Here is a 27528-nt window from a genome sequence, read left to right on the forward strand (position 1 = left end):
ACGTCTGCAGCTGTTGGCGGTGTTGGCACTCGGATTGGAGACAACAAACCTTGACAACTGCAAGTCTCGTGTGGATAGAAGATTGTCGATGGATCAGACCAGCGAGGTCTGATGGACTTACCCAGCGAGGGTAAGTGAGGGCAGGCCCAGAGCAACCAGGCGAGCCCTTGAAGTGGATGTGGAAGTCTTCTGGAGGGCTGCTAGCCAACGGGCAAGCAACCGCGAAGACGCCTTTGCAGGAAAAGTTTAACAACAGCCCACGGTCACTCGGGACGGGGTAGGCTGCTGAAATGCGGTACCAGACCTGCTCAGGACTTGGACAACAAGTGGTCCAAAGCACAACTTCGTTGGACGTAGTTTAGGGCTTGCACTCTAAATCAGTGCACGGTTCCCTGGTATTGCTGTTCCTCGTCACTCGTGGGGTCCATATGCCACATCTTCGCTGGGGACTCAAAAGGGCCAACGAGAGGTCAGGAATTCCGGGGACGCAGGGACTTCGGGCTCCGGCGGGAGCGGTAAAGTTTGCAACCGTAGTTCAGTAGTTTTGGTGCCTGCCAAGCAGGGGAGTCACTCCTTGACTCCAAGGGAGATCCTTCGGTCTTCTAGAAATAGTAGAACGTTGAAGGGCCAGGATTCTTCTTCGTAGAGCGTCGTCCAGGTGTAATCTAAGTTGCATTGGCAAGCTTTGGTATCTTATAGTGAAAAGATGGGAGGGACTAGCTCTAGGGCCACTCCTCTAGGAGGGTCAGGGTAGTGGGTGGTTACACCCACTTCCCTTTGTCCAGTTTCGTGCCAGGAAACCTTTTGTTGGGCTCCCTCCACTGCAAGTTTCGGTCAGCAGCAGGAGGGCAGCCCGGTGTCTGTGTTGGTGGCATCCATTTTATGATGCCAGGGCCTTAGACGATTTCTACCGGCTAGTACAGTGTGAACATGTCGTCCCCTCTAGAAGGGTGGGATCCTACTCCCACACCAGTTACTGGTGTGGGGGTAGGATTCCAAGTTGTTTGACACCAAACACGACATGTTTTGATGCAGTCATTCCAAAGTTAGCATTTACCACGAGGTTATAATGCACTTAAGATTATATGGTTTAACCGCATCCACAAACAGCAGCAGAGAATAGACTCTGCCAGCTGCAGAGGGGTCCTGCTCAGGCAGAAGCACCCCCTCACATAGTAAACCAAGCACCCTTGATATCTGGAATTTATTACAGAATTCCAATATATCATGCTTATTTCTTACTGAGACCTGGCTGAGTGACTGCTCTGCACCTGATTTAGCCAACGCCATCCCTCCGGAATATAACATCTTTAGGAGGGATAGAATATCAGGCAGAGGGGGAGGTGTAGCTCTTGTGGTAAATAAAAACATTCCCTGCTCAACCTTCCCGGTAGAGAATATTCAGAGATGTGAAGCCTTGGGTTTCACCCTTCAGCTCTCCCCCCTCCAGGCTTGTACCGGGATTCTCCTGTATAGAGCCCCGGGACTTGCAGGGCCGTTCTTTGATGAACTACAAGTAGCTCTCTCAGTCCCTTGTCTCAGATCTGAGCATTGTATTCTTCTTGGGGATCTCAATGTTCACATGGATAATACAGTGGACCTCGATGCAATGAAACTTAGTGATATCACAGTTCCATTAGGATTGTCTCCGTTTCTGCAGAAACCGACGCACAACAAAGGCCATACTCTTGACCAGATTTTCTCAACAAAATCTATTATGATAACGTCTATACAACCAGTATTATGGTCTGATCATTTTTTGATCTCCTTTTTTGTGCCTGCCACTGCTCTTACTCGGGTGAGAGAATCAATGGAGTCCACGCGAACTTCACGCCCTTTCCATCTGCTTTCGGTGGATATGGTATCTGAGGCCCTTACCACCGTTCCATGTCCTCTTTTGGGCAATTTGGAAGAGAATCTCAGTCTCTTTTAGAATTGGCTGACAGCCAGATTTCAGGCCTTAATCCCCGAAAAAAAGCTTAAATCAGGCGAACGCAGAGCGTCGGCCCCATGGTTCACTCCCCAGTTAAGGGAGCAGCGGCAGGGTTGTAAAAGGGCTGAGAGAGTTTGGAGACGGACCTATGATATGACTGAGAAATTGAAACTTCGAGTAATAACTAAAGCCTACCACCAGTCAATCTGGAAGGAAAAAAAGGCCTATCTTGAGCGTCGCATTGATGAGGCTGAAAATGGCTGTAAAGAAATTTTTAAAGTTGTTCTGGAATTCACCTCTCCAGCTATCTGTACATCATCTCATACTCATTCAGAAGTATGGATAAAACAGCTTGCAACTTTCTTTACCAGTAAAATCACAACCATTCAAGCCTCTCTTTTCCACCCTAGCTCTCAGTTGGTCGTGGGTCCCTCATCCCCCCCTTCATGTAGGGAGGGTCTAGGCCCTTCTCTCTTACAATTTCCACATCTATGCCTTGACACTTCTCTTGAGCTTTTGTCAAGCTTGAAATCGGGTTCTCCACTTGATCCGTGCCCGGCTAAATATCTGGGGAAGGTGGCACCCGCTTTAAATGCCTTGCTGAACCCCCTTCTGAATTCTTCGCTGTCAACGGGAGTGGTCCCGCAGGCATGGAAACATGCTCTGATCCTGCCATTGATCAAGAAGCCTTCCTTGGACCCCCTCATGCATGCCAACTATAGGCCTATTTCCCTTCTCCCTGCCCTGGCGAAAGTGGCCGAGAAATTTGCACATCGGACGATTTCCAATTTCATCGAAGGAAACGACCTGTTGCATGATACGCAATCTGGGTTCCGTGCAAATTTCAGCACGGAGTCGGCTCTTCTCGAGGTCACGGATGCCATCAGGGAAGTTCTCGATTCCGGAGGAAGGGCCATGTTGGTAATGTTAGATTTGTCGGCGGCCTTCGACACCGTCCCTCATGATCGCCTGCTTGTAAGACTCTGGGAGAGCGGCATTCGGGGAACGGTGTGGAATTGGCTTAAATCTTTTCTGGCCGGCCGCCGGCAAACGATCTGGGCACCTCCTTTCTCCGCTGATATGGCTCCACTAGAGGTAGGGGTACCGCAGGGTTCCATCCTTAGCCCTATGCTATTTAACATCTTTATGGCCCCCCTGGCGGTAGTCGCGGAGTCTTTTGGCGCCCAGATCGTATCTTACGCCGATGACACCCAGCTCCTGTTCACTTGTGATAGGGGCGGGTTATTCGACGGCGTACAGATCAGGGATTGCCTTGGTGCGGTTTTTGAGTGGTTCAGGTGTAATGGATTAAAGTGCAATTCCGATAAGTCGGAGCTGCTCTTTTTTGGTTGCACCTGTGAACCAGATTGGAAAGCTTGGCGGCCACAAGATCTGTTTCCACCTGACAATGTGTCTCTTAAGGCTAAAAATTTGGGAGTTATTGTGGACAGTGAATTGTCCTTTGGGCCACATGTTTTGTGCCTCTCAGGTAAATGCTTTGGCATTTTACGGATGCTGAGGAAGTTTCTTCCTCTAGTATCTTTCCAGCATAGGAAGATTATTGTTCAGGCCTTGATCGGATCTCGACTGGACTACGCAAACGCCCTTCTCTTGGGTCTACCAAAATATCTTTTGACCCGTTTGCAAGTGGTACAGAACTCGGCTGCCCGTGCTATTTACGGGCTCCCGAGAAGAGCAGGTGCCACGGCTTCACTGAATTCTTTACACTGGCTACCGATCGCTAAAAGAATTCTTTTTAAGTGCCTGATTTTTGCCTTCAAAGCTTTACAAGGATCTGGCCCTAAGTACTTAAGGAAACGTCTCTCCCGATATGTACCTAGCAGGTCTTTGAGATCATCTTTTCTATCCAAAATGACAGTCCCGGTTATCAGGCGTGCAAGGATGGGAGGTCGATCGTTCCGCTACCTTGCCCCGAAGGAGTGGAATGAACTACCACTTTCTCTTAGACAGGCTCCCAGTCTCCTAGCTTTTAGAAAAGAGCTTAAAACGTGGCTTTTTACTAAATACATTTTTTTATTAACTAAACTTGATCCTTCTCTTCTGTCTGCTTTTTTAGTTGTTATGTCTCGTTTTGTCTGCCGATATTCTTCATCAAAGCGCCGGGATGCTCCTTGGAGTAGCCGAGCGCTATAGAAGAAATAAATTAACATAACATAACATAACCCTGCCCTTGGGATTGATAGGGCCTACCATTGGGGTGACTGATAGGTTTATATGTGTGTGTATGGTGAGATATAGGAACCTATACCTCTGTGAGGAGTGCTAACACTACCTCACACAGGCTGCAGTAGCAGGCCTGTGGTGTCAGATTGTGAGTGCTTCCCAGGGGTGGCATAATACATGCTGCAGCCCCTGGTAGGCCTGTGAAGTACCAATGCCCTAGGTACCTAAGGTACCATATACTAGGGGCTCATAAGGTACCACAGTATCCAATCACTAGTGCATCTAATATGCACACCAAGTTGTTTAGAGAGATCAGTTAGACTGGGGCCCTGATTAGCAGGGACCAAGCCAGACTATAGCCAGAAACCAGTGTATACATCAGAAAAAAAGTGGGTGCAACACAAGTGCAGATCCTACTCTCCTACAGTGTTGGGCAGTGAATAAGGAGGATTTTGCTCAGATAGGTGTTGATGAAGGTTTGGACTTTGTTGTTGGTGGCTTCTGTAGTCCTCCTGGAGTTTCTGCTCCATACAGAAGGACCCATTTTACATTGGTGTTAAAAAGACTGATCTTAGTTTTCCTCTACCCAGATCCTTTCAAACATGGGGTAGAGAATGTTTACTGATTTTTAGTCTGTGCCTTCAGTGCCTCTGCAGGAATGTTGAAAGGTTCTGCTCCCTTCCCATTCCACACATGTTTGATGGTTTGTTGTATTTCTTCTTTGGTTGGTCTGCTGCAGTCGATTGGCAAGTCCTTGTCAGCTGGCAGTATGTCTGGTGGAGACTGCGGAATGGGCTGGTTCAGTAGTTCTTTAAAGTGCGTTACCCATCTTCAATTTTGGCCTCCGTTACCCATGATTGTCTACCCAGCTTTATCTTCAACAGGTCTTTCTGGCTTGCTGTATCTGCTGGAGAATTCTCTTGTTACGTCGTAGAGTTCTGTCAATTTTTCTTGGCTTTCTGCTTCCTGGACTTCTGTGGCAAGACTATCGATGAATCTTCTCTTCTCTGCTCTTAACCTTTTCTTTGCTTCCTTGTTGGTTTTGGTGTATTCGCCTTGAGCTTTCACAAATTCTGCTCTTGTTCGGCTGGTGTTGACTGCAGCTCGCTTTTTCTTTCTCTCTTGGATTTTCTGGAGGGTCTCGTGGAGATCCATTCCTTATATTGGTTATTCTTGGGATTCATTACCACCTGGCTGGTCACAGTTTCTGTGATCTTCTCCTACTGATTTTCTATTGGTTCTCTGTCATCCTCTAATTCTTAAAGGACTTGAAATGTGTTACGGAGGGTGACTGAGCATTCACTCAGTTTCTGGGCATCTTTGAGGAGGGTGGTGGTATCGATATACCACCAGCGATTGGTGTTGGTTTGGCGTTTACATCCATGCTTTCTGCAGCTTTAACCTGGCCACAAAAAGGTAATTGTCTGACGCCATGCCCAATCCTGTCATCATTCTCACATCCAGCAGGGACCTCCGGAATGTCTTGGCAATGCAGACATGGTCGATCTGATTCTCTGTTGAATGGTCTGGTGAGACCCATGTTGTCTTGTGTATTCTTTGTGTGTAAATACACTATCGCCTATCAGAGACTGTTCATGGTACAGAGATCTGCAAGTCTTTCAACATTATGTTGAGTTAAGCCCACTGTAAAATTTTGGTAAGCTGACAGGTGCAACAGACATCTTAGCTGTCTGGTAGACCAGCCCCAAAAACAATGTTGGCCCATGATATCTCGCTTTCTGTTGGTCTTGTGTAATCTCTGTATTCTTCAGGAGCATTTAGCAAATACACATTTGTGAGTTTTTTAATCTTATGTTTATTTAAAATATGTGCGAATAGCCTCACAGAAATAATCGGGAGGTTTCAAGTCCTCAAGTCCTCAAGCTAGCCCCTGTATTCCTTAATTCTCACCACAATATATGAGACTTTTTCCTAGGGTTATTACAATCATATATTCATCAATAAGAAAACCATTTCTTTTCAGCTTGACTTAGATGTTTGTATCTTCTGACTAGCTTCAGATAAGCTTATTTTTCACTGGAATTGGATTAGAGGTGTGTCATGTGGTGCATCACAGAATTTTTTTGGTGTGTTTCATTTGTAATATATGGTGATTAATTTGCATTCACAGGCAAGAGGTATCAAGTAAAAAATGTCATATCCCATCCAAATTATCATATCAACAAGAAGAAGCCGGAAATTGCAGAATTCTATGACTATGACATTGCTTTGGTGGAAATTGGTAATCAGAACAAAAAACCAGGTGAAAAAGAAGACAAGATAGAATTCAATTCCAAAGTCAGGTGAGTTGAATTTAGAAAGTTAGGCGAATGGGAATAACTATTGTTTGGTTCAGTGGTGTGCTGATGGTTGAACTGTAGAAGGAGATACACAGATGTTTGTTGTATGACAGGAAAGGCAAGAGACATAATGCGTAGTCAAAGGCAGGTGTCAGATTATCCTGTGATGAAAGGGAATGTGCCTGGGGTGTCATCAGAGAGTAAAAAATAAAACAGTTACAAGTTGTAATAGCTTCTCAATGAGGAAAACATCCCTAAATGTACAGAATGATTACTGGCAACAGGCGGCAACTCAGAACCCCCCCAATTGTTTACTTAAAACTTCAATATCTATTCCATGAAAAAGAAATTTTCTTCTTGAACTTTTTTTGTTTTACAAATGTTGCATACATTTAAAATCAATGAAAAAATAGTTTCAGCTGTACCACCCGAGCTACAAGATGATATTTCCTTGAATTTTATTTTAAAGCTGAGTGGGGCTCACTTCAGTTCAGAGAACCTAGCCCTAGAAGATGTTTCACCCGATTTGTTTTTCATCAGTAGCTATACAACCAGACACAAATAAATAAAAACAAGAGGGCGGAGTTCCTTGCATGAGAACTGCTACAGGTGAATTGTTCCTCACCAAATACATAGAGCAGTGCTTGGGCTGTCATGATGGATACAGGGGTGTTGTTCCAGATCCTGGGTGCATATATAGAAAAAGTCTGCTGCCTTCTATTTTTTTCTTTCTTAAACTTTTTAGTCTGCAGACTGATGGTGACCTGGCTGTGGGTGTGCCAAAAACCTCCAGAGATTGTGAGCTTGTCTACAAGCTACATGGGGTTGATGGTAGGTCTGGCTCTGTACATGATGCAGCTGGTCTTAAAGGTGGTGCTGGAGAGCAAGGGGGGGTCAGCGGCGTTCCATCAGGATGGGGGTGATGTGTTCATATTTCTTCAGGTCCTGGATAAGACATACTGCGACGTGTAGGATGCCCTTAAAGGGTGCCAGTGTAGGGTCTGAGAGGCCATGGAATAGGGCGCTGTCATTAAACAGATGCAAGAGCGATTGCTTAAACAGCAGTTCTCTAGTTGCTTTCTGGAAGAAACGGTTCAACCTTTTCTTTAGAAGAGAAAGCTGGTACCTAGCCGTTTTATATTTTTTGGGCAATGTGTTCTTTGTAAGTGAGTTGATGTTCATGTTGAATCCAAGTTACTTTGCATTCAAAGCTGTCAAAGTTCATTTCATTGATCCTGGTTTGTACTGTTTCTCGTTCTTGGACAGTAACAGGAACTCCGTGTTGGTTAGGGTGAGTTTCAGGCCATCCATGTCTGGAAGATGTGCAGGGTGTGTTTGAGTCAGTGGCCGCATGAAGGAAAGGAGACTTTCAAATAGAGTTGAATGGTGACTCAACATATCTGTGAGTAGAGCACCAAGCAGCACAGCGTACAGGTTGAAGGTGACAGAAGACAGTATGGAACCCTGAGGGACTAGGCAGATGATAGAGATCTTTTGGGACATGGAGGTGCCCATGTGAACAACCTTGTGTTGGGTGGAAAGGTAGGACGGGAACCTGTGAAGGACATTTGCAGTGAATCCTATTTGAAACCCCAGGTTGGGGGGAGGTTGGCTGTGTTGAAGGCAGCTAAAAGGTCCAGCAATATCAGAAGGTAGGGGTCCTCTTCATCTGTGGTCAAGAGGGATTTATCTACCATGTGTGATAAACAAATTTTTTTATTTCTGCATAGAAGGCAAAATCAAGGATGACGTACAATAGTTCGCTGAACTTGGCATCAGTAAATGCAAACAGGAAAGCATTGACAAGCAAATGCAAAAACCCACCCCTACTCCTCAACCCCCCGCCCCCGCCCTCTGTGCCCCCACCCTTCAAAACAGGCCCCCCAGCCATTTCCCCCAGACTTTGCGGAATTTTTTTGGGCAGCCCCGGGCAGCGTACAATGACCGCTCCTGAGCGGCGCACCAATCCACCCCTCTACTCCAGGTAGCCCCACTGGGCGGGTCCGGCTGTGACCACACGGCCGCTATATCCCTCTTGGCTACCATTAGGGCAGTAGTGAGAAAGTACTTTTCGTTACGGGACCCATCCAACCCGTCCGTGATGCCCAGCAGAGCCATTCTAGGATCATGGGGGACCTCCCATCCCAGGACTTCAGTGAGTTCGGCTTCAATCATTGCCCAGTAACTCTCCAGGCGGGAGCAAGACCACACCATATGGAAGAAATCCGCCGGATCCACCCCACAGCGAGCACATGAGGCGTCCACGTGGAGGCCTGCCCGATGTAGGCGGGCCGGAGTCAGATAAGCGGCGTGGAGGTAGTAGAGTTGGATGAGCCGCAACCTGGCGGAAGTGGTAAGCGATCGAGGCGCCATAAGGGCGTCCCTCCAGTCCGCGTCATCTAGGGGCCCCACCCAAGCCTCCCATCGCTGTTTTAGGCCACTCCAATCTACCGGGGTATTGTTAATCAGTGATTTGTATATGCGGGATATTGACACCCTTCCCCAGACACCCTAACAGCACCTGAGCCTCGGGCGGGCTATGCGCAGGCAATCTGGAGTCCAGAGGGACATGGGCTTGGACCGCATGACACAGCTGAAGATATCTATAAAATTGGGAAGGCTGTAACGAGAAGCGGGTCTGAAGCTCCTGGAAGGAACACATGTGGCTCCCCCGCCATATATCGCCCAGGCTGGAAATTCCTAGAAGATCCCACTGCCGAAATCCTTCAAGTCCCACCACTTCCCGCAGCCACGTTCCGTGCCAAAGCGGTGTGAGCTGTGTTAGCTTCCCCGACCAGCGGGTGTGCCGCAAAGCTGCGCGCCACGCCAGGAAAGGGGCCCGCACGACATCGGGGAGCGACAGGGGGACCGTTGCCCCATAGAGCATGTTCTGGATAGAGGAGAACCCGAGACATTGCACCTCGAGTCGATAGGCCGGATCATCCCACCCATTCGAGAACCAGTCATGAATCACCAGCAGCTGGGTGGCCAAATAATACAGATATAGATTGGTCATGCTCAGGCCTCCGTCGTAGGAGGGGACCCTGCAGCGATCTAAGGCCAACCGGGGCCTGCCGCCGCCCCAGAGAAATTTGGTCGCCATCTGATCCAGTTCCCGGAACCACGGGCGCGTAAAGGTGCACGGAGTATTTTGGAACATGTACAGAAACTTGGGGAGGATCATCATCTTATAGAGGGCGACCCTCCCCAGCGGATTCAGTGGGAGTGACTGCCACCTGAGCATATCTGATCTGGTCTTGTTGACTACGGGAGCCACGTTGAGGGCCCAGCAGAGTTCCGGAAGGAGGGTGACCCAGATCGGCAGGTATTTAAATGAGAGTCTCCGGAGGGGAATGTCAGATTGCCAGTCAAAACATTCCCTCGACGGGTGTAAGGGGACCAGTACGGATTTTTTGGGGTTCAGATGAAGACCCGACGCTTGGCCAAAGCGGTGGAGAATCTGGCGGACCCTGGGTCCCGAAGTCGCTGGATCAGAGAGATATAGGAGGATGTCGTCCGCGTATAGGGCAATCTTGTCAGGGGCCACGCCTGGCCAGTCCAACCCACGGAGAGTGGGATCCGCCCGAATCAGCACAGCCAGTGGCTCCATGGCCAGAGCGAATGGGAGGGGCGAGTGCGGACATCCCTGGCGCGTCCCTCGACCTATAGGAAATGGGCTGGACAGAGCCCCATTGACTAATACACGAGCCCGCGGGCTCGCGTACAGGACCGCGACCATGGCACGGAACCGGGGACCGAAGCCCATGCGCTCTAGGACATCACCCAAGTACGCCCACCCCACTGAGTCAAAGGCCTTTTCAAAGTCGACCAGCAGAAGGGCCAGATAGGGGGAAAGGCGCCCTCGGTGTGCCAGGGCGAGATGCAGGCGCCGCAGTCAGTGTCTGGTCCCCCGATCCGGCATAAATCCACATTGGTCCGTGTGGACCAAGGAGGCAAGAGACGGGCGCAACCGCTGTGCGAGGACCGTGGCATAGATCTTGATCTCGGTGTTAATAAGGGATATCGGCCGGTAGTCTGAGCAGGACTGCGAGGGGGGCTGCGTCTTGGGAAGGACAACTATGGTAGCCGTGTCCGTTTCTGGCCGGAACGAACCCGTCTCCACCACTTCTGCAAACAGGTCCCGAAGCCGCGGGGCCAGGGTCTCACGATAGTGAGCATAGTATTCCTTAGGGAACCCATCAGGTCCCGGAGTCTTCCCGGGCGCCAGGTGGCTAATCGCCTCCTCAATCTCCTGCAGAGCGATTGGCGAATCGAGGGTCTCAGAAACCTCCCGTCCCAGCCGCCCAAGCACCGCCCCAGTCGTCCCCAGCAACTCCTCAAGGGAGAGCCCAGACGCCTGGGTTCGATACAACCGGGAATAATAGTCATCGAAAGCTTGGGCCATTGCCACCGAGACTGTTCGGGTTCCGCCCGCAGAGTCCTTGATGGCAGGAATAATCCTGCCCGCCCGGGGGTAAGTGGCCAGCCGGTGGAGAAGGGTACCGTTTTTGTCTCCCCAGCCGTATACCCGGGCCACCGAGGAGCGCCACAGAGTCTTTGCAGCCTCCAGAGAGTGTAGGCGAATCTCTTCCCGCGGGAAGGCCAGGCGGCGCGACCGTGTGCCGTCTCCCAACATCCCCTGGTTGCGCTCCAGCTCCAAGGCCTGAGCTTCGCAAGCCGCGAGTTTCTGGGATTGAGCACGTCTCTGCCGTTGCACATGCCCTTTAGCGGCCCCCCCGAATAGTCGCTTTGCTGGCCTCCCAAAGGACGGCAGAGGAGGGGACGGATCCCGCATTGTGAGAATAATAGTCAGCAATCTCGCCACCGACCACCCTCCGAAAAGCCTTGTCATGGAGGAACCAAGCATTCAGACGCCACATTGGACGGGCAGAAAGGGGCGGCGGGCCAAGAGCAAGGAGCATTGGCGAGTGGTCCGATAGGCCCCGCGGGAGAATGCGGGCATCCTGCACCCCAGCGCATTCGGTAGACGGGACGAGGATGAGATCGATCCGGGCATGGGAGTGATGAGCTGCCGACGTGTGGGTGTATTGGCGAGCCTGCGGGTGCCAGACCCTCCAAACATCGCACAGGCCCTGAGATTCAGCCCAGGTCGAGAGCTGCTTCGCGCGAGCGACTCGGGCCAAGGATATCGGCCCCGTCGAATCCAGATGGGGTGTGTAGGCAGCGTTAAAATCTCCGCCTAGAATGAGTGACCCCGCCGGAAGCGTCGGGAGGAGGTCCGCGGTGTGAGAGAGGGCCGCCGACAGGAGGGACGGAGCCGCGTAAAGGGACAGCAAGGTGAGGGGTCGCCCCTCAAGAGTGCCACAAACTGCCACTACCATGCCCTGGGGGTCCAGGTGCACCTGGGCCAGGACGAAGGGAAAGGACTTGCGGAGTAGGATAGCTACCCCCCGGGATCCCCTCGCAAAACCTGAGTGCCACACCCTATCGTAACCATATCGGGTAAGAAAGGGACATTTATTGCCCAGGAGATGGGTCTCCTGGAGAAGGAGCACGTCAAGCTCTGCACGCTGCGCATATTTAAGGACCGCCATGCGTTTAAACCGATCTAGAAGACAATTGACATTCCAGGACAATGCACGCATGGCGGCCCTAGGAACAGGCGGGTCAGCCATGATCTAGGACAGAAGAGGGGGCCAATGGAGGCGCGATTGCGCAAGCCCTTAGAGAGGAAGGACAGCGGGACATTGAGCAGGAGAGCAGGTCAAAGGTTACAAGATGCCGTGGAACAACAACATAGAGGGAGTCCCCCCCACCAACAAAACCTTCCCAAGAAGGAAGAAACAACCCCAAACCAACCCCAAACCCCCACCCCCCACCCTATACTGCGAAAACAGAAGCATCTGTCGCCCGAACAAAATGGAACAACCACCAAGCTAAAACGCTCGGGCTTGAGCACTAGGGAACCCCTGATACAATAGAATTCAAGCCTGATGCACCTGCCCTGGCCGAGAGCAATACAGACATCAGAGAACTCCAGCCCAGGCCCGAGCACCGTCAACCTCCCCCCCCCCCCCCCCCCCCCCCTCGATGAAACACAGAATGTCAAATGCTAAATGTTAGGGCTGCGAGAAAGGTCCGAGGTGTCCACAGACTCGGCCGACCGGGCTGCAGGATCCACCAGCCGGGGCGACACGGCCAGCCGCCCGCCCGCCCGCCGCGGGACTGGCAGGCGCAGCCGAGGAGGCAGAAGAGGCCCTCGACCCCCGGCGCGGCCGCCCCCCGGAGCGCGTGATGATCATCTCCTCCGCCGAGCGCTCCCGGGGCAACGTGCGATGCCGCCGGCGGGTCCTCGATGTCCGGGGCCCCCCCCCACCCCCCGCCCGCCCGCAGGCGATCCGCGTCCAGTGCGGCGCAGAGGGTGCTCCTCCGTCAACCAGGACCAGGCCGCTCGGGGCGTATCAAAGAACAATGTCTTGTGTTGGAAGATGACCCGAAGGCGGGCCGGGAACTGAAGCTGGTACTGGTGGCCCAGGGAGCGCATTTTCTGCTTCACTTCAGTATGAGAGCGGCGCAGCTCCTGGACTTCACGAGTGTAATCCGGGAAGATCATGATTTTGTGATTTTGGTAGTGGAGGGTGTCCATGCGCCGAGCTTCGCGGAGAATGGCGTCCCTGTCCCGGAAGTTTAAGATCTTGAGGATGAAAGGCCGAGGGGGCGCACCGGAGGGCCTGGGGGCAAGGGATCGATGGGCTCTCTCCACCACGAACGAGGCAGAGAGGCCATCCACCGGCATCCAGGATCGGAACCAGCGCACCATAAAGTCGTCCGCCCGGCCCATTTCGACCCCCTTCGGGAATCCCACCAGGCGCAGGTTGCTGCGCCGAGCGCGGTTTTCTGCATCCTCGACCCGGCGGTGTAGTTCTTTAGAGTGAGTGGTTAGTTCCCGGACTTGGTCCTGCAGGTGGCGGATGTCGTCCTCAGCGGTGGATATCCTGGATTCGGCGTCCAAGATGCGGGTGGTGGCGCTCCGCAAGTCTTGCCGGAGAAGAGCAACGTCCACCTTAACCTCCCCCACCATGCCCTCCAGGGAGGCGCGAGACGAGTTGATGGCCTGTAGGATGGCGGCAAGGTCCGCAGCGGGGGCCGGGGCCGGCTCGCCCGCAGAGCCGGACCCCTTCTCAGAGGTCGTGAATTTGTCCATCCTGGTTTGGGTGGCCCCGGGCGCCGGCTTGGCGGCCTTGTCCTTACCCATGGTGGGGGCGCCCCGGGCGCAGCGTTCAGCGAGGCCGGGCAACGGGCTGGGGGTACCCCCTCAGGACTTCGGCGGATGCTCGAGACGAAGTGGGGGCAGAAGGAGGCACGGCCGAGGAATCCCGCGTGGAGAAATGGCCTGGCACCTCCAGACCCAGCGTTCAAGCCCCGACGGGCTTCCCCGCAGAACAACCAGTCGCACCCCCGGCCACAGCCGCGTCCGCAGCGTCCCACGGACAAGGCGAGGTCCAGCACCTCAGTTCAGGGCCCCGGGCCCATGTAGCGTCACCCGTCTGCGTCGCAGGTGAAGACCGCCAAGGCCTCAATGCGTGTGCGCCGCCGACCCCTCCGAGGGGGCGCCTCACCAGCGCGTTCACCCCCCCAACTCCAAGGGGGGGAAGTCACCACCCGTTGGCCCTCTTCTCCCAGGGCCCGGAGCACCACATCCCCAGCAAGGCCAGTCCTGGAGCGATGGGAGGGGGGGGGATGGCGCACACACCCCCCCGACCGCCGAAGCGCGGCCCGAACCAGAAGAGGGCCCCCTGCACCTGGAGCCCCTCAGGCAGCCTCGGACTGACGGGGCCGGCGCCACACTGTGGACAAGAGGAGGAGAGGGGGGGGCCCGGGCCCCCGGCCGCCGATGCCCAGCCCGATGGGGGGGGGTCTCTCCCCTCCGCACCCGGCCCCCACAACAGCCCCAGCAATCCAATCCCTCGGAGCCGCACTCACCGCCTGTTCCATTGCCCCAGTTTGCTCGGGGGGGGTCCGCCTCACCACTCCTGGGTCATCGTGAGCCCTCAGCTAAGCAGGGCCTCGCGTTTCCGATGCTGTCTGGGCCCGCGGCAGCCGCGCGGCCGCCGCCCCTCCTCCACCAGCAGGGTCAGGCCTATACCCCTCGTGGGCGCCGCGGGCACGAGTTGTAGCTTGCCCACGCCGCAGCTCCACCGCCGCCGCCGTCCAGCGCCGGTCAGGTTCCGCGGCGCTCAGGCGGGTCCCGCAAGGTCCGCGGCAGCACAGGAGCGGGCCCGGGACCGCAGGGCAGCTCCGCAAGCCTCCACTCTCAGATTGAGCCGGCCAGGGCAGTCAGGGACAGAGCCAGGAGGATTTGCGGGGTCCGGCGCCGGGAGCCTCAGTGAAAGGCGGCCATGACGGGCAGGCGTCACCTAGCGCTCTATCTACCATGTGTAAGGTAGTGGTCTCTGTGCTGCAGCGTGATTTGAAGCCTGATTGGTTGTCGTGCAGGATATGGGTAATATTGATATGGCCTTGGAGTTGAAAATAGACAGCTTTTTCAATAATCTTGCTGATGGTAGGTGAGAGATGAGATGTTAGGTGGCGGAGGTAGTTGGCAAGGTCATCAGTGTCTAGTGTAGGTTTCTTTAGGATTGGGAGGATCTGGTCTGTATTCAGAGCTTCTGGAAAGATGCCTCGAGTGAGAGAAGCATTGACAATGGAGAGTAAGGGTGAGAAAGAGAACTTTCATGAAGGCCGAGGGTAAAACATCATCTTCGTAAGAAGTGGCGTTTAGAGAGTTGAGTCTTTCATCATAATCTGCTTGGGATAGGACATGGAATGCTGACCATTGCCCTGGTTCCAGCTTGGCTGCATTAACAATGAAGTGGTCTGAAGTCGTTTGTGTGAAGGCACAGCACAGTCTATTCCTTTGCAAGTGGGGCTGTGCTCAGCTCCGTCCCTCCATCCTGCCAGTGATGGCCCATCCAGGCACATCTAATCCCTCTATTGCGTGCCTACCTGGGAGGAATACAGCGGCTGGCGGCTCCTCTGCTATGGCGGAGGAGCATCACCCTCCTCTGCTAGCACTTGCAAAAATGTGAAAAGTAAAACAATCATAAAATGGGTTTAAAACCTGTTTTATGATCGTTTTATTTTTGCTTGTGCCGAGTCTTGAGGGTGGAGCCAGGGTGGTGACAGGCTGGAGGGGGAGTGGTGGGCACTGCCTTCACTGCACATGTAGGTTTAATCTGAGGCTGGCCAAACCACATGAGCAGTGAAGCTCTCTCCAACCCCAGCTGCATTGTTGGGTTGGAGAGAGCAGTCACAGGCTCCCAGTCTGTCCTGGAGCGAAAATCATCAGCGGACAGGCCAATCCTGAAGCTGCTCTCATTGATGAGAGCAGCTTCAGGATTGGCCGCAGGGAAAGCTGGGAGCCTGTGCCTGCCTGCAGCAGAGAGGAGAGGAGCAGAAGAGTCAACACAATGCTAGATGGCAGCAGGTAAGATCTTTTTTATTTATTTTCTATTTGTCTCCATCATTCCCGATTCCCCCACCTCCTGGACCCCCTCCCCTGCCTATTTTCCCCCTATATGAGCCATTTCTGGAGAAATATACAAAGTCCAACTGCCAACTACACCCAGTCATGTGACCCAGAAACAGGCAGCCGGCACCAACTAAGGCAGTAAAGTGCAATTTTTCTAAAAGTGTAATTTTCAAAGTTGTAACTTAAAGTCCGATTTTACCATTCAAGAGGATTTAAAATTACAATTTTCCAGTCATTTAACATGAAATCCTTAACTGCTCCCAATTAAAAGTTAGCACTTATTAAATGCAACTAGGTAACCCAATGTTATCCTATGGGAGAGGTAGGTCTCACATTAGTGAAAAACAAATGTAGGAGTTTTTCACTACCAGGACATGTAAAACTTAAAAGTACATCTCCAACCGTTCAATTACAATGCACCCTGCCTTCTGGGCTACCTTGGGCCTACCTTAGGGGTGACTTATCTGCAATAAATGGGGAGTTTTAGGCCTGGCTAGGAGGTGTTATTGCCAAGTGAAACTGGCACTTTAAAACTGCATATGGGCTGCACTTGCAGGCCTGGGACATGGTTGAAGGGGATACTTAAGTGGGTGACACAATAAGTGCTGCCAGCCCACAAGTAGCATTTAATTTACAGCCCCTGGTTATATGGTATACCACTTTACTTGGGACTTATAAGTAAATGAAATATGGCAATCATGTGTAAGCCAATTTTACCATGTTTTAGGGAGTGCAGACAGTGCACAGAGTCCTAAGGCCTACAAAAAAGAATTCAGGAAAATACGAGGAGGGTAAAAGACAGTTTTGAAGGCAAACTATCCTAAAGCCGGCAGGTCTAACACTGGGCCGTAAGAAGTAGGATTCAGATTTGGGCCTTACATTGTCTGACACACAAAGGAGCAGACCTTACTATCTTGTTAAAACAATAACCCGTAATCCAGAAAGCTTCAACCGGTTTATTTCGAGGTCCTTCACAAGGGACATATGGCCCATATCACTCGAAGGCACTTATTACGAGTGGCCCATTATTTACAAGTTGCACAGCACAACGCCACTCCACAGATAGTGATCTACAAAGGAGAAGCTGAGACACCAGAATGCCGCACTCAATACACTGGTGGGTAAATTATTACTCAGAACATAGTGGTACTAGAGTCTTGAAGACCCGCCATCTTAGCCTTCAAAACCAGGAGAAACTATCCATCCACTTAAGGACAATGTGATTCAGCACCCACACAATATCTTCAGTAATGGAAACAGTATACATTCAAATGTGAACTACAAGATGCACGGACTGCCAGAACCTTTTTTATTGATCAGAAAGATTCTTTATTCGTGATTTTTCCATTTAAAAGTTTCTTTTTCTTCTCTGATTTTGCTGTAGTCAATGTGTTGTGTCCTAAAGGACTTCTTCCGGGCTTATTACGTGAGCTTCCACAAGCAACGATGGTCTACAAATGGTTTGCTAATAGTTACCCATCAAATGAGAGTATGGACTGGAAAGCGCAGATTCAGACATGAGTCTGATCGTACAGTATTCCTGAAAAATGAACCTTGTATTCAAAGCGCACGGTTTTGCAAATCCCGGACTTCCAATGAGTGGTTCCAGGTAAGAACCCGTGAATTCTGGAGTGCGATAGCTCTCGCGTTGTGATAGCTATGGTACTCCAGCAAAATCAGAGAAGAAAAAGAAATGTTCTAAATGGAAAAATCATGAATAAAGAATCTGTTTTATCAAGAAAAAGGTTCTGGGAGTCTGTACATCTTGTAGTTTAAATTTGAATGTATACTGGACACCATGATGAGTGTTGAGTCTCGCACTCTCTTTTAGGACTGGCAGCCAACATCTGTGAAACGCAAGATCTTACTTGGGAGTTTTTACAAGTGGCCATATCACCTGCCAAGCACAACATTTAAATTCACTGCTGATCCCATCATTGGAAAAATACTTCATAGTCATGGAAGGTGTTGTACAGTCGTATTTGATGGTTGTGATTTTAGGAATGCAAACATTATATGGCATTCATTTATGTCTCCCTGCCTGAATCTTACTAAATATACTCTGGATTGGCATGAGCTGTAGACTGAATGCCTTGTTCTCGTTCGGTGGCTGACAGTATTGTGGATTGCTGTGCTATGTCCTTCTATTGCTACTGATATGAGCTTCTTACCTTTGGTTGCTTCAGCTGTGTGGTTAATATAATAAAATATTTGAAAATACCCACACGTTGCACTGCACTCATCGCTCTCAAAGTCAGTTCGCGCTTTGCACGCACGGTTATACAGTTAACATGTTGCTCCTATCTACTGGTCATGTACATATGGTCTCATTTCAACTGACTCCTATAGCTGGGATGAAAATGTCTTCTTAGGGTGCAAGAATCTCGAAAGCATTGTCTAGATGCTCCTGTAGGTCCTATGACTCTCTCTAATCTCCAAACATCTGCCTGACACCTGGCTCTGCAGTGTGTCTCCACCTGGACCCTGTCCTCACATTCGCCTTTCTCCTGCAGGCCTATCTGCATCCCGTGCACAGAAGGCACCACCCGAGCTTTGAGGAAGAAGGTTGCACAGACCACCTGCGATGAGCACGGTAGGTGTTGTAACACAGTAACTCGTCTGAGGTTCACCCGCACCAATCTGAGACAGTCTATGTGGCAGGGTAGCCATTTCGATGATGCTGGGTGAGAAAAAAGAGACTTTAAAGTGGCCAGTTAATAACAGAGAAGTTCATAACATGAGGGGAAATCCAAGGATTGTTTTTGTCTTTGATATTGGCAGTCTGCCCTATCCACCACTCTTTTCTGTCTGTGCCTGTCTGCATTTGACCCTGGCCCTGACAGTGCTTGGCCGCTGCCCCAGTCGCCTCTCCTCCACACATCTGCCTAGGGGAGACAGCCCTTTTGCTGTGCTTCCCTATTATCTTGCCTACCTGCGCATCGTTCCAGATTGCGAGAGTGCCAGTTTGGCACAGTGGGGGCAGCGGTATTCTCATAGCTTTAAGTAAGCATTGTTTCTTTGTTACCTGCAGAGGCGACACTGCTGAAGTGGGGGTTCGTCAAAGCCTTCTTCATTACACAAGAAAACAACCAGCAGACCAGAGCTGACGAGCTGACCAGAAAAGATGTGACAATTAAAACTGGAGAACAGGTATGGAACAGGTTTTATGGACATGTGGTCCAAGGAGGTAGAGCTACCTTATCTGTAGCCAGATTTGCAATAGCGTCGGAGGTACTCTTGTTCCACGTGAGCATAGCTAGATGTACCACCATGTGTCCTAATGCAAGGCGTTGTGCAATCACAGCTTCCATGTGTGCCATTGTTGCTGTTTCCTATTGATTCTGCATTGGCATGATTGCATGTACTTGAAGCCCGATTTAAACCAAAGACAAAGCCAGGGGGGAATATAGCAGAGGGCGGACACCAGGCCCACTGGGCAACGTGCAAAAGAGGTGCCCAATGCAGCTCCAGGAGGCTGGATCCATCTCATATTTTCAGGATAAGCATTGTTACATGATATGTGTTCATATATATTCACTGTCTATAAATAAATCTCCTATAAATAACTGGAAGAACAAAGTTTAGCATCCAGAAATGATAACTTAGACAAAGTCATTCCATAGTCCAGTGGTTCTTACCTTGGGGTCCACAGTCCCCTGGTGGTTTTGCAGATATTAACAGATTAATAAAGCATAGATACAAAACAATATTTTTTAATGCTCTGCAAATGTTAGGAATTTGATATTGGAGGCTAAAATTAAGTTGGCATCTGCAACATGATTTGTGGGAGCCGCACAAGTATAGCAAACAGAATCTAGTATGTACAATTGGTGGCTGCAATTGAAGCCCAGGTATGCACCGACACAGTGAGAGCATGGATTAGGAACCCAAAAACAAAGTGATATGCTGGAGTCTAACATACTGAATCATCTCTAGAAAAAAAACTACATTTTGAAAAGCTCCAAACATTCTCATTAAAATGAAAACTTCAACATTTGTATCTTTTTTGTTTGTGAATTAAATAAAATATTTCAGATCTATATGAAGTATACTTTTTCTGTATTTTTGGGTATTGTTTTGAGATTCAAATCAGAGAAATTGCGCAGGCAGGGGTCCTCGGTTCCCAGTAGTGATTCACTGGGGGTCCACTGAAGTAAAAAGGTTAAGAAGCATTGCTATAGTGCATGCTCCATTCTTACAACAATTTCAGCAAAAACATGGGTCAGATTTGTCTATGCGAGGTGGAGAGTTCATGTATAGGAGTTAGATTTGTCTATGCGAGGTGGAGAGTTCATGCATAGGAGTTAGATTTGTCTATGCGAGGTGGAGAGTTCATGTATAGGAGTTAGATTTGTCTATGCAAGGTGGAGAGTTCATGTATAGGAGTTAGATTTGTCTATGCGAGGTGGAGAGTTCATGCATAGGAGTTAGATTTTTCTATGCGAGGTGGAGAGTTCATGCATAGGAGTTAGGTTTGTCTATGCGAGGTGGAGAGTTCATGCATAGGAGTTAGGTTTGTCTATGCGAGGTGGAGAGTTCATGCATAGGAGTTAGATTTGTCTATGCGAGGTGGAGAGTTCATGCATAGGAGTTAGATTTGTCTATGCGAGGTGGAGAGTTCATGCATAGGAGTTAGATTTGTCCATGCGAGGTGGAGAGTTCATGCATGGAGTTATCAGGTTTTTGAGTTGGCAGATCGAAAGATGGTTCTTCATGCTGGTATTGAACACTTTAGGAGAGTCAACTGCCCATATACTTCTTGAATGTGAGTTACAGATTTTTAGGATGTTGTCTGAGAAGGAGCTCCTCAGGGTAAATTTGTTCTTGCGCTTGGGGGCGCCTAGTCGTAAAGATGTTTCCCGCTTAGTGTTCTGCTTACTCCAGAGATGTTAAGGAAATGTTACTTGCCCTCTAACTATTGGTCTGTAGCTTGTGATGCTGTAGATTCACATGTTCTGCACACTCCTGCAATCTAGTGTAGGGCATGACGTTACAAGTACGTGCCCATTTGAGCGATTTCCATAGGTTCTATAGATAACTTCAGTACTGAGAAATAAACTGCTATGCTCCTATAACAAAGATGTATTTTCACCTCGGAAGGAGCTGAGGTAGCTTCAGCACCTGCAGTATGTAGGTGCTGGTCCTGAGTGAAATCCCAGTGTATTCTGGGACTTGCACATTACAATCATTTGGTATTCAGGTGTTGATCCCCAGCAGGACCACAGTTTTTCTGCTACGTGTAGTCTTTTCCATGGCATCAGGATTAGTATTCTGGAATGTTCCCAGTAAGACCATGGTATATTTTGGTATTCATATTTGTAAGCAACTCTGTTTTTATTGGGAGTGGGTGACTACCCATGTCAAGGAATAATCACAACTCTTTGTCAGGATGAAAACCCAAAGTCACTAAATTAAACTGTGCTCAACCCCTTGGTAGCTATGGCACAGAGCCGACAGGTTTAACATGAGGCAATATGCAAAGTATGTATGAACTACCAAAACAGTATTAAACTTAAAATGCAAATCAATAAAACACCCAAACTAAAATGGCTAAAATCTAATAAGAGATGTAAATTTTTAAAGTTTTAAATTGAAGTAGAGCTGAGAAGCACAAATGGCCAATGACAGTCCATGATTGCAGTAGACCAGGACCTAGGCGCAATTTCAGGCACGTCACAATGGGTACAGGTCGGATACAACAACCACGTTCATGCTGGTCAAAGTTTACACATTTTGACTTAGGCCTTGAAGTCCCAATCCACCACAGGAGTACACCTATGAAGCCACCAAGGAGCTCAGGGGAGCCATCTGGAGACTCACAGAGTGTCAGACAGAGGCCAACAGCAGGGTCCAGTCCAGTCCAGTTGCCACTAGTCGGCAAGGCAGTTACAGAAAGTCCTTTTGTAGCTTGTAGTATCCATGAAGCGTGAACAGAAGCTTAGCCTTATGACCTTTGAAGTCTACTTCTTTGTCCTGGGTGCAAGAGGGAGCCATAGGTGCTGGCACGATGGGTCATCTCTGACTTTATGAGGGGGAGAAGCTGTCACCTACCACACATGCACATCACAAAGACTCTTCCTGAGCATACTCACTAAGGGTGGGCGTAATGTGCGTAAGGGACCTGTGCGGAGAGGCACGGAGATGGAACCAATCTCAGCACTCTCCGCATAGTTCCATTACGCACCTCCCGCCGGCCTCCCGCCGGCCTCCCGCCCACACTAATAAATACATTAAAAAAGCAATTTTCAAATAACCTTAACTTATCGGCGGAGCCCCCGGGCTTCCAGCAGTCTAAATCGCGTCTTCTTCTGGGAACTGCACATGCGCGGGAGCCCACGCATGCGTATTCCTGCCAAGGAATGCGCATGTGCGGGCTCCCGCGCATGCGCAGTTCCCAGAAGAAGACGCGATGGAGACAAATGCAACCCCGGTGACGCCGCCGATAAGGTAAGGTTATTTGAAAATTGCTTTTTTAATGTATTTAATACTGCAGGTGGGAGGCGGACGGCGGGCGGGAGGCCAACTTCTGTTATGCCCGAGTGTGCGGAGATTTGCCTTGTTTCTCCGCCTATATCGCGGAAGGCGGAAGGGCAAATCTCCTCACATTCCGTGGGCGGAACGGGGTTGTCCGCCCACCCTTAATACTCACAAAGGGCTTGGTACTAGTCTATTGTGACCTCAGACAATCTGAGGCCGTGGCAGGGAGGCAGCGAATTCCAAATAGCCCTGGAGGGTGGAAACTGCCAGAACCTTCTTCTACTTCAAAGTGGGCACCAGGTATAACTTTTGGACCTTCAGACCTTACTCTTCAGATCACATGTAGACTTATGGAAGACTCCGAAGAAAAACTGCTGTGCTGCTCTGCTGCAAGACGGACTTCTACTCTGCTGCGTTGTTGTGCTGCCCTCCTTCATGTGTAACTGGATTTGCATCTTGGACTCAAGACCACCAAAGTGAATCCAAAGGCTATTTTACTGGCCTCCTGATAAACGCCTTGGGGATAGAACAGGCTCCAACAGCCTTGAACTCAGCACCTGTACTCTGCCAGCTGTGAGCCCTACCCTCCCAAGTGATGCCATCTCACTCCTGGACCCTTAGAAGTGGGCATGAAAGTGCTCTTTCTAGACCAACTGTGGTCTCAACAGAACCACGCAGTGCGACTCATCGCCTCACAGAATCACTCTGTGGTGCATACCCAATGAAGGACTTTGCATCATGGCTCGCAGCCTCTTTTGAACCGCCGCTGTGTGATCCATCCTCGATGCAGGTCTTTGCATTGCAAGCCCCTCGTTGACGGCATTCTTGACTCAGGACTCCCCTTCGCAAGCCCTGCAACTCCTTTGAAACCAGCCAATACACGATGCATTTTCGATGGAGGACTTCACATCGCAAGCCCCTCGACAATGACGCAGAACCTCACACCACAGCCTTGCAGCTCCCTGGAACCGGCACTACACAACGCATCTCCACACCAGGACCCCGCAACAACTCAGCTGCGCAACGCATCCTTGATGAGGGATCACGCAACTAGGATTTAAGGTACTCTTGTTTAGTGTGCCTACCTGGGTTCCTGTAGATAGCCCACCCGCAATCCATCGCAGATAGCCTGAATCTGTGACTTTGTCCCGGTCCGGCACCACCAGATAACCACACTTGTGCTTTTTGGGGCTATTTTCACTCAAATCTTTATAATTGCATACCTACGGTTCTACTGATTAATTTTTTGTTGTTTTGGTCTTAAATTATTTATTAAAAATGACTATATTTTCTAAATTGGTTTTGGAATTTTCATGAGTTGTGTTTTTCACTTTATTACTGTTTCAATTGCTGCATAAATACTTCACACATTGCCTCTAGGTTAAGCCTGCCTGCTCTTTGCCAAGTTACTAGATGTTTGGGTACAGGTTAATTATGGGGTTGAAAGGATTGTGGTTGCTGCTTGAGTAGGGTGTCACTCCCCACAACCAACCCAAATTCTCACAGTGCTGTCCACTAGTGGTATTTAATTTACAAACTATGGGTACATCTTGTGCCATTTACTATTGGCTTATATGTAAGTTCAATATACTGATTACAAATATGCCAAGTCAACCATGTTTAAAGGGTTAGCCTAGGCACTCTACTACAGGGGTAAAGTGCAAAACGTTCTAAAAGCATCAAAAACATAAGGTCCAGAAAGAGGCGAAATAATTGGGGTAACCACATAGAAAATGTGTATTTCCTATAGAAATCTTTTACATCACATCAATTTTATTATTCGGGTGTGGGTCTCCTGTGAATGCCCAGGGTGTTTTTGTTCTTGCGGTCTGTCACATCGCTTCAATTTTACAACGCAAATGTCGGCCCCAGTGACACCCAATATATTCTTCTACTGATACCCTTTGAATTCACAGCATGTCATATATTTCTCAGTTTTTAAAGCCAGTATGCAGAAAAGTAGATTATTATTTCTTGTGGACAAGTGTCCACCTCAAAGGATAAGACCACCACCTGGTAGATGTCACACAAATAATTAAAATGAACCTGTGCTCAACCCAGGTAGCGTGACACAAAGCAGTCAGGCTTAAATCAAAGGCAATTTGCAAAGTATTTAAGCAGTGCATACACCGTGGAAAAAGTCACATGCAACACAATAAAGCTCCATTACCAATTTAAAAATATAGAGAAAATGTCATGAGAAAAATTTGATCAAAACGGCATAAATCCAAGAAGGGTAGTGGATACAAGATTTTTTTTTTTGTAACACATTTTATTGATTTTTTGTTAGAGGTTTCATCATAAAATTAAAGCAATGCAACAACTGTACAACCATGGTGCTTCCCTCCCCAACTCCTCCATAACCCCTGCCCCACGATATGTCCCCCAGGGTGAAAATGCCAATTTTGGGATACAATCACAGGAAGGGAGAATGAACCGGGCCCCTCAACCACACATTCACAGCTGGCGGTGTATATTATCTCCACTCATGTGGTTCTGTGGATTGTGTCATCATCTGGTCTATCACTTTATAAAGTATAACTCCAAGTATTTATAGTAACTTCCTTTATTAGCAACTCTGCCAGCATAGGATAGGAAGTACAGCTTAACACGACAAAGCTCAATCCCAACTGACGCCCCCAGAACTCCCACAACCCTGAATTCCAACATACCACACAAAGATGCAGGATGCATTTCAAATGTGGAATGCAGCAACACCACACCCCCCCTACTGCATACAGTGAGCAAAAAGTGAAAGAAATTACAAAACAACTATATACAATACAACTAACAACATACACATGAGGACAAAAAACAAAATGATCACTTAAGATAAAGGCGAACAGCGCAAAATCTTTAAGCTTGTAAGGAGTCCGCATTACTCTACCCATCCTATCCAACCTCCTTGTACCGGTATCCACACACTCCTGTTCGACAACAGATCCATCCAACACCTCCTGTATACATGCCGCTTCACACCGCACCTGCTCCATCTCCTCATCCACTTCATCTTCCCACAACCAATCATTCAAATCATGAGAACCACCAACATCTCCTCCTACTCCTTTTTCATAACCCTTGCATTTAGCAAGACGACTCATGTGCCACACCTGATTATCACTCAGTCTCGCCGAGTTCCTCAAACATTCCACAATTCTCAAAGGTTCTGAAAATACACTCTGCCCTTTAGGCACTTTACCCCATTTTTTTGTTTTCAGGTAATCTCCTACTCTTAATGTCTCAACCTCAGTAGCATTCCTTTTATCATAGTTCCTTTTGTACACTTGCTCTGCTTTAATGATGTTGCCCTCGACAACTTCAGGTGACCACTCCACATGTCTTGTACTGTCCATCCATCCTATGTTATCTTTGGTAAAAGGATCTCTCCCACGCATTAGAACAAAAGGACTGAATCCTGTGCGAGATGGCGTCAATCGATAATCCCACAACATCTTTTTAACTTCCACTTCTCAATTCTTCTTATCCTCACAAGCAATTTGAATTTTTCCTTTAATCACCCAATTAAAGCACTCAACAGCACCATTACCAGCAGGATGATACATCGAAGTATTAACATGCTGTACACCATTTCCCTGCAAAAACTGCTCAACTTTGGATGCCGTAAAATGTGTTCCATTGTCACTTAGAAGTCTCTTTGGTAAACCCTCCTTCAAAAACACCTCTCCTAGAAACTCCACAACAGTGTCCGCATCAGCCTTTTCTACAATATCCAACTCCACCCACATACTGAAATAGTCCACTGACACAATGACAAATTTAGTCTCACCAGACTTGGACTGCACCAGACCTACGAAATCCACTGCCAACATATCCCAAACCATCTCTGGACACTCCATAGGCATCAATTGTGGTCTCAAGGTATGTAAACCTTTTTCTGAATCAGCACACTGTCCACAATCTCTTACTCTTCTCTCCACCTCAAGATCAATTCCCGGCCACCAATATGAAGCCTTAACTCTTTTCTTAATCCTTACTATTCCGCAATGTCCCTCGTGACATAGATCCAAATGTTTATCCCTGAGACCAAGTGGTGGTACCATTTTCCCACCTCTCATCACAAATCTAGACTCCACACCCAACTCATTTCTTACCTCCCAAAACTCCTCACCTCTGCTATGTCTGGCTTCTTCTCTCCCCATTCTTCCAAAATCAACTCCTTCACTGTTTAAAGCAAATCATCTATCTCATACTCCACCATCCACACTTTCCGCTCAATTGAATTCCACCAGTGCAATTGGGATAATCATCCCAAATACTTCCCAGTAACTCCTTGGCAGGTAAGGGAATACGACTCAAACAATCAGCAACTTTGTTCTGTACCCCAGGCACATACTTAATCCTGTAATTGTAATCCTGTAATCCCATTGAAAGTCTGGCAATTCTTGCTGAAGCTTTCATCATTCCACCAGTAGTAAGCAAGGTCACCAAAGGCTTACGATAAGTCTAACATCGAACTCAGTCCCATACCCCATTGCACCTGAGGGTTTCCCTCTCAATCACTGAATACACTTCCTCTACAGGCGTAAGACTTCTTGATGCAAAACCAATCACAACCTCCATTGTACCAACCTCAATTTGAGTAAGCACTGCACCCAAACCTTTTCCATTCACATCCACCGTAAGCACACTACGCAAATCCGGATGAAAACCCTGATAGGAGCTGCATTACATATTTCATTTTTTAACCACTCGAAAGCTTCCACACATTTTTCTCCCCAAACAAATTTGGACCTCTGTTTTAGCAATTGTCTCAATCGTAAGACTTTTCTGCAAAATGTTTTACAAACTTTGAGTAGAACTCCGCAAGGCCTAAGAACGAACAAAGCTCTTCTTTATTCTTGGGTTCCGGAGCCTCCCTAACAGCTTCAATTAGTTTGTTCTTTGGAGAAATACCATCCTTCCCAATCACATGACCCAAATATGTTACTCTGTTCTGTGCAAAACAAATTTTTTCATATTCTGCCATTAACCCTCTAGCTTTCAACATTTCCATGACTTCCTTTAACCTCTGATCATGCACTTGTCTGTTTTCTCCCATTATCAAATCATTGTCTTGAAAGTACAGAACCCCACTAATAACCTTCAGAACTTCACTCATCAGTCTCTGAAAAACTGAGGCC

At 49.0% G+C, this 27528-nt stretch overlaps 1 protein-coding gene across 2 annotated transcripts in view; it reads left to right on the forward strand.

Annotated features, from left to right (window-relative positions):
- The window catches only part of LOC146835421 (complement factor B-like), a 687940-nt gene that overhangs the window by 611624 nt on the left and 48788 nt on the right, over window positions 1-27528 (forward strand). For both annotated transcript variants that reach the window (XM_085602982.1, XM_085602983.1), the window contains 3 exons: window positions 6249-6420; window positions 18424-18503; window positions 18942-19060. In XM_085602982.1, coding sequence (XP_085459108.1) covers window positions 6249-6420; window positions 18424-18503; window positions 18942-19060 — 371 coding nt within the window. The remainder of the gene's footprint in view (window positions 1-6248; window positions 6421-18423; window positions 18504-18941; window positions 19061-27528) is intronic.

Source organism: Triturus cristatus, chromosome 4_2, assembly GCF_964204655.1.
Source record: "Triturus cristatus chromosome 4_2, aTriCri1.1, whole genome shotgun sequence".
NCBI classification, from domain to species: domain Eukaryota; kingdom Metazoa; phylum Chordata; class Amphibia; order Caudata; family Salamandridae; genus Triturus; species Triturus cristatus.